This window comes from Cucumis sativus, chromosome 3, assembly GCF_000004075.3.
Source record: "Cucumis sativus cultivar 9930 chromosome 3, Cucumber_9930_V3, whole genome shotgun sequence".
Lineage (NCBI taxonomy): Eukaryota > Viridiplantae > Streptophyta > Magnoliopsida > Cucurbitales > Cucurbitaceae > Cucumis > Cucumis sativus.
In genome coordinates, this window is record NC_026657.2 from 37713163 (window position 1) to 37732177 (window position 19015).

The window sequence follows — 19015 nt, forward strand, 5'->3', positions numbered from 1 at the left end:
ACCAAATTAGTTAAATGTTTAATTTGTAAAGAAAAACAAACGTATGTTACCTTCACCTAAAAATAAGAGTAAATTTGTAATTGAGAAAGAGAACATGCAAAATAAATAAATAAATAAGACTTTGATGCCTAAATAATGTATAGAAGAAATTAAAAGTTTTTAATTAGATACCTCGTATGAATTTCCTAATCTTTGATCTCTCAAATTAAATGAACTACGACATGCATGTATTTGACATGTCCGTTCATCAAATTTTGAGTCACATCCTTGATCGAGGGTAAGATCGAGGAGGTTGATTTGAGCTTATACTCATATAGTATCATCGTCTCGAGACCCAAATAGATCATAATACACTATGTCACTCATCCATTGCCAAGTCAAGGCTCTCATCAGATCATTTTGACTCAAAGCCCAATTATCCATTTTTCTTAAGCCCATTTGATCATCCTCTCAATCCTAGTTTACAAGTCTATTTACTATTGTTTTCTTAGTTCGATAACTTTGGTTGTTCGTTCTATCGCTTCTATCCTTTAGTCATACAAAACGCACTCTAAGAGTTACGTTAAAACTTAAATAAGTGTCGCAACTTTCACCTTTGATAACTTTCTTTTTATAGCCAAACCATTAAAGAAAAGCACACTCATCTGAATTGGACAAAATTAAAAAAGGAAAAAAAAACAATAAATCTACTAAAGAGATATAATATTAATGTTGTGATCAATCCAACAGATTCTAAGCTTATTATTTTTCAATGCAATCTTATTATATTATATAAAATACATATTTTGTAATTCAGATTAAAAGCATGTGATGAGAATTAATACTCTGTTAAATCAATGTTAAAAGAAAAATACAATTATCTAAGTTTAGATGTGATTTGTTGAAACAAAAAGTTTGAGGTAAAAAGAAAATATAATACAACCTAAACAAAAATCAATTATTTTTTTTATAAAGTGTAAATATATATATATTTTTTGTCTATTCTTCTAATTTTGACAATTTTCCTTTATATGACTTCCATATCTTGAAATTTTAATTTCTAGCCCATATTTGTGTGTGGATTATTATTCCTTTGTAGGCAATTTTTTGTTCGAACTATACATTGATGATTGTGTTAATTTAATCACTTGAAATGTGGAAAAATTGTAACGTCTTGAGTTTAGGAGGGAGACATGAATGAACCAATATCAGATTTGAATGAGAATGATCCTGAGTACATGAAATAAAGATATGAAAGCAATGTTAAGAAAAACTTAAAATAATTAAAAGTTACTACATATACTAACATGGTGCATCATCCTTTTCGGTGGCTCGATCATAAGGTATGCTTAGCTTGAAACAATTCTATATTGGGTGACTTCCTAGGAACTTTCCTAGGATGCATGTGAATGAGGATAAAACATGCGGAAAGGATTCGTGTTGGTTTATGGGGACGACTTTCACTTTAATAAGCATTTAGAACATGTAAGGATGATGTTGCCAGGTCGCAGGGGATGCAAGGTAATGTCGGGATCCGAATTTCGAATCCTTGTCTCGATCCTAGGCCTGAGACGTTACAAAAGTAGTACTGTTTGTGTTCTATAAAATTATAGGAGCAGTTAGGGCATGAACTTGTTATTATATATAGTTTATGAGTTATATAATAATATGTGTTTCGAGTTAGAGCTATTTTAGTCTAAGTTATAATAATGTGTATTTACTTTAGTCTAAATAGAAAACAACGAACATCATAACAAAATTATGTAAAATAGATTATGAATAGAAAATAGTAAACAATTGAAACAAAGAGAGATTTAAAATAATAAAAATGTAGTTCAATTTTAGGTTATTGTAGCTCAACGTTTATATTTAGAACTCCAAACATGGAAAATACACTTCAAATATTATTTTGAGTGATTGTCAAACGCTTCAAAATTTACAAAATGACTATTTTTTTTTAATCAAGCACTTGAAAATAAATTTCGAATATAACACCGTAAAGCTCACATTAAATCTAAATTAATTAGCCTTTATTGGTGTTGGGTGGGTGGTGCTTCGTTAGTTCTTTAAGAGTTGGGTTGATCAAAGATCTAAAAGCCCTTGCCATCTTTTACATAATGGTAGGGATAATGTATTCTCATCCTCCACATGTTTGAAATATGATTCGTCTCACACTATATATATTCCAGCACTGAATAGGGAAAACATCGATCTATCTGTTAAAACTTCTATTTTGAACCAAGTTAAGGACATTCATACTCTTTATAAGATAGATGAGTTACTCTCCTAATCATCATTGTCCTAATTAAGTTTTGAAATGAAACTTCATACCGTAAAAATTGAGAATGAGTGCTTATGCTAGTTGTATGATTACAAAATTAACGTTCAACCGAAAAAGATCATACCAACTTTGATAGACAAATTGGTCTTTTCTTCTAACATTTAGAATGAGGTCGAAGAAGAACGAAATTTAGAACCAAAATGTGAATTAAATGAATTGAACTACTTAGTGCAAAGAAAGTTGGGGGCAATGATGTCAACTTTATAATTAATTAATTTTACAACACTTTATTATAAATTAATTTCTTAATAGTGATTTAGACGTGAAGTGAACCCTATTTATTAAAATAATACAATTGGCAATGCCACTTTAAATAAACAATTTGACTGCTACTTCAAAAGAAGAAAAAGATGTAATAAAATAAAATAAAGAAAGCAAATGACAAACTGTGCCCCCAATCTGTGGGTGACTCATAGCCCATAGGTGAGGGCCTTTTCGTCATTTGCTCGTTTGATTCAATTGTTTCGATATATATTTAATTTTATGGATATTAGAAACGGGAGAACTTGGGGATAAGGAAGGAATCAATGGGAAATAATAAATAAAGAAACTATGGAATCCAAAATAAACTTTTGAATATTATTTATATATTCACTACCTTTACTTTTTCTTTTATTATTATTTTTACAACCACTTAGTTATTTCGTTTAATTTAGGGATTAAAAAAAACGTAACAAATCCAAAAAATATCTACACTTTATGAAACAATTTCAAAAATAGAAAAAGTCTACAAGTCCACAATAAAAAATTTCAAAAATGCTCTAATCAACCCTCGATTAATTAGTCACTCACGCGTGTAATATATTTAGTATTCTTGTTATCAAATTTAAACGATCGTGTATCAATATCTGAACGATTTTTTTTTCCAATATAGTACACGATCTTGAACCATATATACTCTAGTTTCAAATACATACATATATATATATATATATATATATATATATATATATATATATATATATATATATATATATATATATATATATATATATATATATATATAAATTGGGTCAGAATAGAAGAAAATAGATGAAAAGGAAGGGCAAGCCTATAATATTAAAAAAAATGATCGATTTTATGGGCTTTTTGATTTTGTTACCTGTGTCGTTAATATTTGGGTGTTTTGTTATATTTACGAAAATTAATTTTTATTTTAATTAAATTAAAAATAAAAATATAAAAATATTATTTTGGTTTCTATATTTTGAAGTTTGTTTAATTTTGAGTTATTTATATTTTTTAGTTGTCTAATTTGAATTTTCATGCATTCGATACATCTAGAGTTATTTGGTCTTCAAAAGAAAAAGTAATAGATGACAAAGCTTCATCGTAATTCCTTTGCAACTTTTAAAATGGAAAAGGAAACATCAAAGTCGTTGTTGTGAAATGTGAAGTATTCAAATTTTGGAGTAAGAACGAACCAATTCTCCTTATCTCTTGGTTTAGGATCAAAAGATAATCTAATTCTAATTATTTCTTTTGACATCAAATTGACTCGAGAATTTTCTAAATTTGTGATTATGAGTTCGTTAAGGGTTCCTAATTTATAACTGATTTTCGTATCAACTAATTAAACCAAATTAACAACTAAACAAATATTAAAGTAAAATATTTAGTTAATTACCTTCTAATTATCCTCATGATTTAGGGCTAATTTATCGAACCAAATACTTAAAGTGACGTTTATAAAAAATATATATATTTTTTTGTTCTCCACAAGTGACAAACAATCACTCATTGATGAGTGTGGAATCAAATTGCTTGAAGATGATTTGTCTTTTATGTGAAATTTTGAGCTATTAATAATTTTTAAATTAAAACTTGTAAAAGTGTAAAAACCACTAATAATGAAAACAAAGAGTACATGAATTTATTTATTTTTATTGGCTTATCATATTGTAAATGTAAACAAATTTTTTAGGGGTAATTACATATTTATTTTATGTTTTCTTTATTTATCTATATAAGTTAAATATTTTGGTCTTATGTAAAATATACAAAAAAAAAAAAAAAAAAAACCTCACATTTATTTTGACATTGCTACCATGATTTACACCCAATTCTCTTGTCCTATTAAAATTCTCTGCAGTGATAATTCCATGGAGTATAAAAACTCCACTCTCCTTTGTTTCCTCTTCTAATGGGGCACTCTGATTTAGCGTTCTTGTCCCCACACCTCTCAACAGAATGGACGTGTATAATGTAAACATCCTCACATTCTTGACTTTGTTCATGTCCAACTTCTTTATGCTTTGTGTTTTAAATTTTTTTTAGGCGAACTCATTCTTACATCTGTCTACACCATCAACTGTCTTCTTTCTTTCGTTCTTTTGAATCTTTCCTCATTCGAAAGACTCTATGGTACTTCTCTCAACACTCTAACCTTAAAGTTTTTTTATGCACATGTTTTATTCTACTTCATCCTCACGAACGCATGAACTTAGAACCTCGTGCTTGCCTTTGTTTCTAATTTCTTGGCTACGACTCAAAACATAAAGGTTTTTGTTATTGGGATCCTCTATCCAATAGACTTTGTATTTCTCGTCACATGACACCTTTTGGGAGCATACTATGTTACTGGTGATGATTCACATGTCATATTTGATCTACAACGTAACACTATCTCGTTGAGCATTTTTAGATGAAAAATCTTGGCTCTCCAAACTACTTTCTTGGTCTTGAAGTTTTTCATCGCTCTGACGGGTACTTGCTCTCTCAAGCCAAATATGCTTATGATCTTTTAGCTTGCTCAAAAATCATTTACTCCAACACCACTCCAACAACCACTGGATCCCAATGTTCACTTGACTCCATTTGATGATATTCCTCTTGAAGATGTCAGCTTGAATCAACAACTCATTGGCAACCCCATCTATCTAATCGTGACATGTCCATACATTGCTTATGTTGTTCATATTGTTAGTTAAATTATGGTTGCTCCTCGCACCATTCATTTTATTGGTTTTCTCTGCATCATTTGCTATGTCAAGGGAACCTTGGGGCATGAACTTCAGTTCTTTTCTCAATCATCTCTCGTGTTATTTGGCTACTCTGATGCAGAAGGGGTTGAGAATTCTATAGATCGACGATCTACAACAGGTTACTACTTCTACTTAGGAGATTCCCTCATCTCTTGGTACAGTAAGAAACAAAATGTTGTCTCCCGTTCTAGCATTAAATCATAATATCGTGCTCTTACTGACACTACTTCCAAACTCTTATGACTTCGTTGGCTTCTTGCTTGTATGAGTGTCCCGCTCAACAAGCTCCCACTATCCTCTAGTGTGACAACCGTAGCACCATCTAGATCGCTCACAATGATGTCTTTCATAAGCATACGAAGCACATAGAAAATGACTGTCACTTTGTTCGTCATCATCTTATGAGCAACACTCTTCTACTATGATCCATTTCCACTGTTGAGCAACCAATCGATATATTTACGAAAGCATTATCATCTAGTCGCTTTAATCAATTGATCAGTAACCTTAAGTTAAGTTTGAGAGAGAGTATAAATGTTTTTAAGAGTAATTACACACCTATATCATGTTTTCCTTATTTATAGGTAGTATATTTAACCCCCTTGATGATCTTATGTAAAATATACATAATATTCCATCCACACATACTATAAAACCATTTCAATCAATTTCAATCAAAAAGTGGTGTGGCTAGTTGAGGATTTAAAAAAGTATATATATAGGAAGTAGCATTTATTATAATAACAATTCTCTTAAAGTATGATTGAATAATTAAATTCATGTATCCATGTCGGATATACATCTTTTCCCCATCCTTCATCCTTCCTCCTTCCTTTTGGGATACGGCTGTCATAAAATACATTACTATCTTTAATTCATTTTTTATTCTCTCATATTGATAATCACTACTTTATAAAATAATCATAACCATAATAATAATAATAATCAAGTTTGTTGTTGATGATGCTCATGATGATGTTACCTATCCAATAACCACTTCCAAGTCCCGCTCAACCTTATCAAACTAAAACTTAATTACATTTAATTCGTCATTTCCAACTAACCAAATTTCAATGACCTATACATTATTTTTGACCTATATATATATATATCCATCGAATGACATAGCCTCCAAAGTTTAGTTATAAAAAAGTTTTCAAATAAGTGGATTCAATATTAACAATATAACAATATATAAAAGAATTTAAAGAGATAATTTTGATCCGAAGAGAACTCATTATCCAAAGTAGAAAAAAAATAAGGGTTATTGTACACTTTTCAAATTTAGGGCATGTTAGTTAATGTGTTTTCACATAAGTTTGGTATAAGATTTGAAGTTTTCTTTTCTAGTCATTTTATTTTTAGGGGCGGAGGATTCAAACTAGTGAATATTCTTGTGTATATACTTTTAAATAAACTTTATATTTAAGTTGACCAATTATATATTACTTAAATATTTAATTAATAGAGATTATTGATTTGGAGAAAGAATTATAATATTTTCAAAATAGGATTCAAATCCCAATCAAATTCATATTCTTGCCCCCTTAGTGGCCTCCTTAGTGCAAAACAAGAATGGTCAAACAAATGTCAACTTCATGATTAGATGGGAAACGTTCATTTCAAATAGTAAATTTCAACACAATACCCATTTTCTTAATTTATATTCTCTCCAATATCTTAATTTTATCTTTTAAATTTCTTAAAAAAATTGAGTAGTTCTTACCAAAATTTACAACCAAAATAGATGTTGATAAAAGTTCATAAGTGTTTATTAATATTAAAAACGGATACACGTATGTATATTTTGGTAAGGAATCGTGGATCAAAATATCTAGGTATTAAATTCTAATTTTATAAGAAAGACTAAAGTTGAGGTGTAATGTTAGGGAGAATGAAGTCATATCCATAACTTTGGAAATAAATAAATACTATTTTGGAGAAAAGAGGTTGGATTTGAATAAAAATTATATGGTTGAAATAAAGATAATGAAGGATAGTATATAGAAAATAACGAAGAAGTCAAAATGAATGTAATTAAGAAATAAGAAAAGGAAGAATAATGTTGAAGTTAATGGGAATGACGAAATTAAAGTGGGTGGAGATTTATAAAAGTGGTGATATAAGCAAAGCACGGAGAGGTTTTTGTTAGAATCCACGTCGACAACCGCAACCGAAGGTGGATGCCCAATGCGCCACCACCTAACCACCTTCTAAATAACCTTTTCTTTTCTTTTCAATTACCAATTAATTTTTTCTTCATTTCTTTTCTAATTTTGTTTCATCTTTTTGTTCTCCATATTTATCCATAAATTTTATATTAAAATCAATAATCTCTCCCTCTTATTACAATTCAAATATATTCAAACAAAAATGGTAATTTTAAAAAGTAAATAATCAGCGAAATTTTGTGAAGGTAAATACCAAAGTAACGTTCGTCAGGTGTAAAATGAATCAAAGTGGAATTGAAAGTACATTGGATAGTAACAATAATATCTAATTCTTTTTTTTTTAATAATTTAAAATATCAAGTGTTTATATTTTTATAAGGAGCAAAGAGAGGGAAAGAAAACGACTTAATAAGAGACCCAGTGAAGAACTCAGCAACTTCATCACCACCAAATTCATTACCAACTTCCATTCTTTTTCCTCTCTACTCTTTTCCTCATTCCTCACTCTAATTCTCGCTCCCGTTTCTTCACCGGACAAATTGCTTTTTGTGTTCCTTCAAACCTTTTCTCCTTGCTGATCTTCCGGCCGGAGAGGGGATATATATCTTTTGGATCTTTCAAACGCTTTTGTTTTGACTTCGTTTTCTGCGCTTCTTCTTTCTCCCATGGCTATGGACGATACTGAAAGCTGTAGTAGTAGACCGGTGGATGACTTCTCAGTTCAGACTTGGAGACAGAAGCAGAAGGTTGGTGTTTACGACGAAGTTCTTCGTCGACTCAGGCTGTCTCACGAAGCGGAGACCAGCCTTCCTGGTTTTGAGGATGAACTCTGGGCTCATTTTCATCGACTTCCTACTAGGTACGATACTTTCAACCTAGTTTTACTCCTTTTTCGCTTCTTTGCTTACTTGGAATCTGAATCCGTTCATCGTGTTTTCTCCGTCTTCTTGTATCGTTGTACACTGTCGCTTTAACGACGGTGTAATTTTTCGCTACTGCAATCCGATTTGAGAAAATATATTTTTCTTGAGTTATGCTGATCAATTACGTTTTACGACGCTTTGATCACGAGGAAATTGGAGCAGGATTGATGAAGAGGAAAAGTTTATCTTTATTTTTATGTTATACTGAATTGTCCTTCTTGATGCTATACTTCTTAGATGTGGTTCTGAAGGAAAAGGAAAAATAATTTGTGGCTTGAAGCAGTAATTCTTCTATAATGTTTGTATCATTGTGTTCGTGTGCCCGTTTGTGTTTTTGTTTTATAAAAAATATATACTAGCTTCACTAGGCGAAATCAATACTGTACTTGTTTGTTCAAGATATTATTAGACAGAAATGGAAATTTTGAAGTCTCGAAACATAGATTACGAAATATGTCCACTCGAAATTATAGTTAGATATAGCCAAAAACTTCATGTAATTAAAACTCTTGAAAATTTTTAAGAAGCTTGAAAGCGATATGTACAAGGTCGTGTGTGGTCAATGTGAGACTTGGTTCAAATTTGTTCAGTTAGTTTTATTTTGCCGTCTTAGAATTACTATGACCTTGTGATATGACTATTGTGGAAATATACTGTCAAAGGTATGCTATGGACGTCAATGTAGAGAGGGCTGAAGATGTTCTCATGCACAAAAATCTTCTCTATATGGCACATGATCCTGCTACTCGACCTGCAATTGACGTCCGTCTCGTACAGGTAATGTCTATCACGAACTATTGATTATTGCACTAGATTTTCATATTACAGAAGTAATGGAATTTGATGTTACATCTCTTGCTATATATGTGATTAAGTAGTTTTTTAGTGTAATTTTGTTGTTTTATTTTGTCTGAACAGTATTTTTCATTTAATTTTCCCAGTGTTCTAAAAGTTAACATTTATACATTCTGTATAAGAATTCTATCTAGTTCTTGCCGACAAAATGCAAATGTAAAAATTGGTCAACTTGCAGGTTCATTCATCTCCTGGCAGGAACTTTGGCAAGTCAGTTAATTGGAGCTTGAAGGAAAAAGTGGACCAGGAGCGGTTTTCTGGTTATGACAGCAATCAGAGGCAGGGTTAAGTGAAGATTTGAACTTAACTGTATATTTGGGATTTCAAGGATATTATAACTACAATTTTTTATTTTAATTTTTCTCCATATATAAGCAGACACCACCCCCCACCAGCATTTGGTTCATCAACACGGGTCGAATATGGTTCTGAGACCAGCCAATTACATGATATAGACCAACCGGGGACTTTCTCCTGGTAAATGATGGTCTGAGATCTGAGTAGTTTTTAGGACATGCCTCAATGGCTCTGTTCTTATAGTTTGTCCTTTTTTCCTTTTTATTATCTGTACTATAAATGCTTGATATCGTGACCTTAAAATTCTTTACCACCAAAATTTCAGTGATTCCTCCATGTCACTTTAATAAGAGTTCAATGGCCCCTTCTGTTCTTACTCCATCCCCCCCCCCCCCCCCCCCCCCCAAACTTTTTCTTGGTAAATCGGAAAAGGTTTCGTTCTTTTTTTTCTTGGAATTATTTAACATATGTTGCATGTGGATTGGTTAACAATGAAAGATTTATGTATGCCCTTGGTTCTCAAGCACCATCCCAATACTTTCAGGCCAATGCATGAAATTACAATATCAACAATTGACAAGCCGAAATTGCTCAGTCAGGTAGACTCACTCTCTAAATTGTATAATTTTTGTTTTTACTAGAGCTAAGTAGCTTCTTGTAAAGGAGCATCTTACACACTAGTAGAGAGGATCATTATTGTTGGAGGAACTAATGTTCTTAGTTAAGCGTTTATGCTTTTGGTAACATTCTCATGTTTGTAGCACAACTATTTGAAGAAAATTAGCTGTAAATACCGAATATGATTTATTGGACTTAGCTAAATTTTTTATTATATGTGAGACATTCATAGCATAAAATTACCTTTCAGTTGACGTCCTTACTTTCTGAGATTGGGCTGAATATTCAAGAAGCACATGCTTTTTCAACAACAGATGGCTTTTCCTTGGATGTTTTTGTAGTTGATGGTTGGGTAATTGAGGTAATATAGTATTCCAAGGCTTTTCTTTCTCATTTTCACACGACATTGAATGGGTTGTGGCAGGACATTGGATATTTTTTCAGTTCAGAATGGTCTTGATCTATTTTTTCTTAAAAAAATATTATTTATACCATCCATGAATTGATTTTTTACATGGAGTGTTGAAATTACAGGATACCAAGCAGCTAAAAGATATACTGGCAGAAGAAATATCAAAGATTCAGGTAGCTGCCAATATTCTTGTTAAAGGTTACATTCCTGAGGATGGTTATACTTCACCTCAGATGTTATTTGAATTCTAACTAGTTGAGTTATATAGAAAAGGCATCCTCTATTCACACCTTGCATTTTCCATACTAAGAAGCAAGACAAATTTGGAGTCAAGTTCACTACAAAGTATGTCAACATTCCAAGAGACGAAGTTGATGCATGGGAAATTGATGTGAGCCTGCTAGTATTTGAGAAGAAAATTGCGTCTGGATCTCTTAGTGACTTGTGAGTATTCTGTTGATTTCGCCATTTCGTTAATGCACCATGTCTGCTTAGATGCTTATTGAGAAGTGTGATGCTAATGGTGCAGGTATAAAGGCACCTTCTATGGTCAAGATGTTGCTATTAAGCTTTTAAAAAATGAAAACTTGAATGAGACTGTCCGGCGGGAATTTGTTCAAGAAATTCATATCATGAGGTATTTATATCACAGTTTAATTTTCCACAATGCTGCTACCTGTTCTCTAATTCTTTCTATCTTTGTCTCTTGTATATATTTTCTTCTTATAAAAGTGATTATCGCAATTTCATAGTTTGCTAATTTGGCTGTCTTATCGCCAAAAGGTGTTACATTAATCCTATAAATATTATTGGGGCATAGGTAGTTTTCAACACGTATTGATATATGTCACATTATTTATATCATTAGTTTATCTTTCTTCTTTAACATCGAAACTAATGTTAAGTTCAATTTACCTGGGTAAAAAAAGTACCTGTTGGTGGTCAACAATCTAGGCCTTCACTCCCTCAGTAGTTCATCCGTTTCACCCTCTTGTTTCTAAAATTTGTAGAAAACTTCGGCACAAGAATGTTGTCCAATTTATTGGTGCATCTACCAGGCCTCCAAGCCTTTTCATTGTTACAGGTAACCTAATTATTACACATTTTGTTGATATAATGCTGATGAGATTTGCCTATATTATAACTGTGTAAATTAATCTCCCATGATTGTTAGAGTACATGTCTGGTGGAAGCTTACACGACTTTTTACATCAACAAAAGGGCGTTCTTAGTTTTCCTTCCTTACTAAGAGTGGCAGTTGATGTGTCGAAGGGAATGGACTATTTGCATCAAAAGAATATCATCCATAGAGATCTAAAAGCTGCAAATCTTTTGATGGATGAATATGGGGTAAGAAGAAATAAAACTTTTGCATTTACTTCGTGAGTTGATCAATAAGACGTGCTTATTAACTTACCAAGTCATTTTGACACGCTCTTCTGTTTCCTATTAGTTTTAAAAGCATGCTTACTGGTATTCAATTTGATGGCAATATTATGTATCTTCATTTCATAACCATTGATCTGCTGCTTACAGAATCATGTTGATTTATTGGCCACTTTTATCTTTATGATCAATACCACATACCTGTCTAATTCTCAATGATTTATATGAATATGACCCTTTTAATGTCGATAACAGAATAATGAAAAGTATTGTACCAATCTTTGCAGCTATGCGTAATTGAGAGTGAACAGTGTAATGTAACCAATTATTGTTTTTCTTGGTCAACCCTGAATCCTTTCAACACTAAAATGTAATGTTACACGAGCATTAAAAGTACTGTAAAACTCATCAATTTTAGGAAGTTATTTTGGGTAAAAGTAGGGTAGGTGCAAGATTGAGCCGTTAAATATTTAAAAGTTGACACATTAAAATTTTAATGCCATTGCTCTCCACTGTGGCTCTGAAGTACTTTTTGATTCCAATGATTTTTCTTTTATACAATAAATATCTATAGGCACAATCACTATTTGATTTTGCAGAGTAGCTAATATCAATTCTAGCTAAGTTATTCCCGGGGTTGCTTTCTTAAGTGTGCTTCCTTTATCTTTTTTATTTTCATTTAATTAACTTTTCATCAGTTTGTTCTCTATTCCAGACCGATATTAAACCAAAATGTTTGACAGGTTATCAAGGTAGCTGATTTTGGTGTTGCTAGAGTGCTAGCTCAATCTGGTGTGATGACTGCTGAAACTGGAACATATCGTTGGATGGCTCCGGAGGTTAGTATCATGCAAATATATACTATTCACCCTATGGACATCAGGTGCTGCGTTGGCATTCATGAAAAGTGTAGATATTAGATTTCAACCAATGTGTAATGGATCGGATTTCTATGTACCTCATATTTTCATATTTTCATGGTCATATTTGGTACACGTTCAGTTTCACACAACACTAATATGGCTCGAACATCAATCCATTCCTAGGAAGTTTTTCAGATGTGCAATAGTTGTATTAAGAATTCTGGAAAGGAACTAAGAAAGAAGAAGAAACTTGTTTCTTCATCTGGATTGTCATTGATGATTTATTGTCGTTAATATACTTCAGAGTAGTTATTTATATAACTTTGGACTTGGAATCATAGAACTTTTTGAAGGCAAGTTTTCACAGTCTTGATAGCTCTCTATTTCAAGAGGAAATGATATTGGCATATCATTCACCAATACTAAAATATTATCCTGCATTTAGGTGCTTTGTTTGTAGATGCATTGCTATTCCTTATTGGGATGGTAGTTTTTCCTCCTTGTTTGTCTTCTGAATGTTTGTTGTTGGTGAATGCAAGGTTATTGAGCACAAACCGTACGATCATAAAGCTGATGTTTATAGCTTTGGGATAGTGTTGTGGGAGCTGCTTACAGGACAGGTAAATCCGTTTCTTTTGTTATAAATGCAAGCATTCGTTTTTATTTTCTTCCTAACCATGTTGGGGTTGCAATCTTGACATTGTGTCTGGAATGGCAGCTGCCTTATAATAACTTGACTCCGTTACAAGCAGCAATAGGAGTAGTCCAGAAGGTATTTCCATATTCACACCATATTAAATAATTAAAATGGCTGTTTTGTTTCGATTTTCCCTCTATTCATACCCGTTGTCCTATTTTTATTATGTATGGATCTGTGTACGAGTCTATACAAATAAACTGTAAGCTCTGTACTGAAAAACCTCTCGCTGCTAATGCATGAATAAACAGAAAAATAATTGAGAAATAAAAAATAAAAATAATTAAAAAAGCAATGAGCAATGGAAGAACTTTAACCGAAAAAAACAATCATGGATAACCAAAATTCCACTACAAAATTCTTTCCCCAACCTCAATTACAAAGAACTCTTACGAAGCATTTGTATTACTCACACACTTTTCCCCACTCATACTAATACCAAAAAACAAAAAATCACTTCTCTTTTAATATTTTGCCAAAATCCAACGAGTTAGGCATATCATCATCAAAATTCGCTTTGTTTCCACGTAAACTTAATTAGACTTGTCTAGAATTCAACAATTTAACAAAGCTTTCAAGACGTAACTGTGGATTAATAATGCAAAGAAATGTTCTTAACTCTAAGTAGTGCAAGTATTGAAGTTTATATGACACTTTAAAATTAGAAGTAACTTAGGAAATGAACTTCAGGGTCTGAGGCCTAAGATTCCGAGGCATGCTCATCCGATGATCGTGGATTTGCTCGAGAAATGCTGGCTGCAGGATCCATCTTTGAGACCCGAATTCTCTGAAATTACGAGACTTCTACAACAAACACCACCAAAGGAGGTAGGGAAACGTTGTGTTGAAACTGTTAAAATTTATTCATTTGTTTCTCGGGCACTTACACGTTGTTGGAACAAGATTATATAATAAGAAACTTGGGAGTGACAGGAACCTTCTGGAAGATGATTAAATATTCTGGGGTGGAGAAGGACGTTCTATGGAGGAGAGCCAACAAACAATAGGTATCTAACTACAATTAATTTCCTTTTCCCACGTTGTAAATTTGCTTTCACATGCCTGTAAAATCTATAATCTTTCTCAACATAAAATTAACAAATGGCTTGGATCTACATGCCATATTTAAATCAGTTCCGGCCATTGTTTATATATATAGATAGATACAAACTTCAAAATTTATTAGTAAATACAATGGGTGGGGATTCAAAACAAAACAAAATCACTTTGGCGCTAGTATTTGTCTAATTCAACTTTGATTGTTTTGACTCATTAAATTAAAACTTTGTTGGTACTTTCATCATTATTTCGGATGGTTTTGTTGAATTTTAGACAATATTTTGTGTTGATCTTTTATCTAAATAATGAGGTTTTAATAAATAAACTTAATTTAAGTGATTGATATAAAATAAGAGATAATTGTATATTGAAATACTCTTATTAGTGAGATTGATATATTGTGTCATATTTATAAATACCAACATTAAAACATACACTATATGAGCACAAAATTGATTGTCAAACAACCCTACCACCGTACATGCAAAATATAAAAACCCTCACTCACGAGAGTGAATCGTTTATTTAACAAAGAAAATAATAATTTAATTCCAACTCTTTTGAGAAAGTTCACATTTCTTGCCGTAATTAGTTTCTCATAAAATCTTTTAATTAGGTAATTGATGGTCTACACAAAAAAAATAGGTGTAGTTTTGGACTATACCTAAGTATTTTTTTTCAATGAAAACCTTGGTGAAGTTTTGGTTAGCTTAAATGCGAAAATTTTACTCTGCTCACTTATGCACTTTTTTTCTACTTCTAGAAAAAATGCTTTTTAGTTCTTTTTAGAAATAGATTTATCTTGTCACGGATGTTTCAATGTATTGGAAAATTGTTAAAAATTGGTTTGAATTTTCGTCTTACCGAATTAATGCCGCCTTTTTTTAAATAAAAAAATCTTTCCAAATAATATTTCTTGGTCCATTCAGAATAGGACCATTGATGACCTTGATGATAACTAAAAACTACATAGAAAGTACAAATAGGCCACACTCAAAATGGTATTGCTTGAGCAATAGCCAACCTGCAATGGAAGTGTTTCTGCCATACCCGCAAGTTAATTTTTATATATGAACATTTTTAAAATTTTGTTATATTTTATAAATAGTACTAATATTTAGAAACAATGAGATAAAATATTAATAAAAGAATTGTGCGTTTAAAAGTTATTAATTTATATATATTGTTTACTGGAATTCGTGTGTTGAGAAAATTAGATTAAAGAGATATTTGCAACTGAATTTTAGTTGACATTATAGGTCTTTATGTACTACATATCGCACTCATTACCATCTGATCTCTTTTAAATCTCACAATTTCTTAATATAAATTTATCAATACTCATGCACAAATTGGATTTTGTTTTTGGAATTTAGACGGGGAATCGAGCAAATCTTTGCTTATGGAAAATCATGGATACCTTAGATGTGAGTGATTCGCTACATTTCCCTTTATATTCAATATTAGTTTTTTTAAGAATAAAAAAAATATTAGAGAAAAATACCTAGGTACATATCAAGTATCACATTTTTCCATGCATTCTATTAAGCTGTCCAATCAAAATTTGTCAATTCTTTTTTTCTTTTATAGATATTTTAATTACTTGTTTGATATGAGTGTGATGAAATTCAAGATGATCCCTAATAAAAAATTTAAGAGAACTCGTACTTTTTATAAGATAGATGTGTTACTTATTGATTTTGATTATAAATAAATGTGTTACTCCTCATGTTACTAATTGATTTTGTGATAAACTTATTATCTAATATTATATTTCTTTCCATATACAAATTAATAAAATATGAAAAAAGAAAGGTTTAAGAAGTGGAAAGAACCATACTATTTTTTTTTTAGAATTTCCTTTTAATAAAAGTATAATTTGTTTGTTAAAAAAAACACAATATTACAAACATTATTCTTTAAAATTTTATTTTAAATCAGGACAGGTTTTGATATGTAAGGAGCACGAATTATATACATCTAAAATATACATACATATTTGTTATATTTAATATAGAACACAATATACAAATGTAGAATGATATGATGTGAGGGGCACACCTCTTTATAGATCCGTCCCTGTAAGGAAGAAAGAACTTTACCATTGACGACTTGAAGAAGAAAATGAAGAAGATGTCGGTGATGGAGTTTTCCGATGGAGGATATGACAAAGTTGAAGAAGAAGGGAGGAACACAAGAGTTAAAGGAGTTTCCACTTCGAGATCATGATAGAGAAATTAGAGAATTGATCTTTTGTATTGATGTGATAAAAAGTAGATATATATAGAAACAATTATTTCTAAACTATTTTATCTATTCTTATGCGTTAAGAAACAAACTCATGTGATATTTTAGAAAATATCAAAATATTAAAAATATTTAGAAACAAACTTCTTATTACTTATTTTAAGTTTTTATTTTTAAAAATAGTTTTTTTTGCTATCTATAATAATTTCCTTTAAAATAATTAAATTAATTTTTTTTAGAAAATACAATACATAAATTTATATTTTTCAATAGTTTTCCAATTAAAAGGGAAAAAATGATTATATAAATGATGTCAATACTTATTGAAAAGGTAATAGATAAAGTTTCAATTCTCAATAGTTGAAATATTAAAAAGAAATGATTCTCTAAAATGATTTCAATATTGTTTTTTTAAGAAAATTATTAAAACTAAAATATTTGATAAAATATTTACACTGTTTTTATCTTTTTGAGATTTTGTTTTATGTATGATAGATAGTTTATCAAATTTTTTCCATTTTTGAAAAAAATATTTTTTAAATATAAAACACAGTTTTATAATTTAATCGAAAAAAAAAGTTCAGTCGGGAAAGTCTACCGCAACAAAAACAAAGAAAAGTCTGAGATACCTCCTCTTGTTTTGCTTGTTAAGCTGCTTTCGATGAAAAAAAAAATTATTCTCACTATTTTTCTTAAAAGATAACATAAATTTTGATTTTTAATCGTTCAAAAATTTAAAAATTGATTCTCTCTAAAGTATAATTGATGTTTTCTATTTTCTTTAAATGAAAGGCAGCAAAAAAGTAGTGAGTGAAATTTTAAGTTAAAAAGATTATAAACATTCAATATTTAAGATTAAATTGTGATTAAAAAATTTTAATGTAAAATTGTAAAATTTGGAATTTATGAATGTAAAACCATAAATGTAAAATTGTAAGGTAAAATTGTAATATTTTAAAAATTAAGTACCAAACTCGAAAGAGAAAAAAAAAGTATAGATTTAATTTTTGTTAATTATTTTAATATTTAAACTTAAAGTATTAATAAATATAATACTATGCCATAAAATTTATAGTAAATTCTACTTTGGAGTCTATTAGTAATAAAACCATATCGTTAGTAGAGATATATAACTAATAGATGAGGTTTTTAGTAGAAATTTATCAACGATAGGGTTACAATATATTTACTACATTTATCATTCTTTAAAAATAAACCATATAGTCAACATGAGTTTAAACTGTTACTTCTATGTCCCGCCATATTTTTAGAGTGTTGGTGCAATCTTCTTGCTAAAGAATTTTTGGTAGAAATTACCCACATATTTTTAGTGTTGTTGGTGCAATCTTCTCTAGCAAGAAAATATTGTATTTAGTTAAGATTTACCATAGCCTCATGTTTTACCTATTCAAATACAGTGTATCCGTAAGAAATGAATTGTTCGGGGTATAATCGAGTATAAAAAGTATGCAACCAACAATTTTGCTATAAATCTTAATATTTACAAGATTTGCTATTTTTCAGTTTGTTATTTACTATTTTGCTATTTACATGGTTATCAAAATGCAAGATTGCATGTTCATATTAGATGGGCTCAATTCGAGCCCATTAAAACAAACTTTGGACATTCAACCCATACATGGATCCATTGATCTTGAAATTTTGTATAGGAGACCTTTAATGAAAGCTCCAAACTTTTGAATCTACCAATTTTATAAATAGTAATTAAGTATATAACAATATTAATAAAAAGAATTACAAATATAGTAAATTTTGTCAAAATCTATCAATGATAATGATAGGAGTATATCACCGATAGATTATGTTGCAAATATTGATCTATCATTAATATCTATCAAGGAACATGAAGTTGGAACGATATGTCGCACAAAATGGAAAGATTCTGATATCTCTTGCTCCATGATAGGATAAGCCTACGCCACACACATGCCATTTGCTTCATCTGTACCATCGGCGTGTTAACACAGGATACTTTTTCAATTTGCTTTCTTAAGTGAACTCACGTTACACCGGAGTATATCAAACTCGTGAAGGGCGCTTTACAGATAAGTTTTTAAATCACTCATACATACATATATGTTACCTACGAATCCTAATTTGTATGTACTTTTCTTTTGTAGCAATAGTTTGTGTTGGATTTCACAGATCCAACATTTACTCGA

The 19015-nt window shown here is 30.5% G+C and overlaps 2 protein-coding genes across 12 annotated transcripts; both read left to right on the forward strand.

Moving 5' to 3' along the window:
- The first annotated feature begins 7874 nt into the window (after window positions 1-7874).
- Window positions 7875-9926, forward strand: LOC116402515 (serine/threonine-protein kinase STY46-like). Its single transcript, XM_031881922.1, has 3 exons — window positions 7875-8334; window positions 9061-9175; window positions 9432-9926. Exons 1-3 carry the CDS (start codon window positions 8141-8143, stop codon window positions 9540-9542), a joined length of 420 nt encoding a protein of 139 aa, XP_031737782.1. The 5' UTR covers window positions 7875-8140; the 3' UTR covers window positions 9543-9926.
- LOC105435024 (serine/threonine-protein kinase STY17) lies at window positions 9605-16889 on the forward strand. 11 transcript variants are annotated; one of them, XR_004214918.1, is made up of 14 exons: window positions 9989-10149; window positions 10419-10529; window positions 10703-10753; window positions 10849-11024; window positions 11110-11217; window positions 11591-11664; window positions 11755-11930; window positions 12710-12805; window positions 13369-13449; window positions 13548-13601; window positions 14217-14354; window positions 14460-14533; window positions 15962-16012; window positions 16623-16889. XR_004214918.1 is itself a non-coding variant. In XM_031881920.1 (12 exons), exons 2-12 carry the CDS (start codon window positions 10099-10101, stop codon window positions 14436-14438), a joined length of 1200 nt encoding a protein of 399 aa, XP_031737780.1. In that variant the 5' UTR covers window positions 9605-9730; window positions 10095-10098; the 3' UTR covers window positions 14439-14659. The 11 variants fall into 11 exon arrangements, 6 of the variants coding, with proteins under 6 accessions (XP_031737780.1, XP_031737781.1, XP_031737779.1 ...); XR_004214920.1 differs by having other exon boundaries at window positions 16657-16889; XR_004214917.1 differs by having other exon boundaries at window positions 14217-14533.
- The last annotated feature ends 2126 nt before the right edge of the window (window positions 16890-19015 follow it).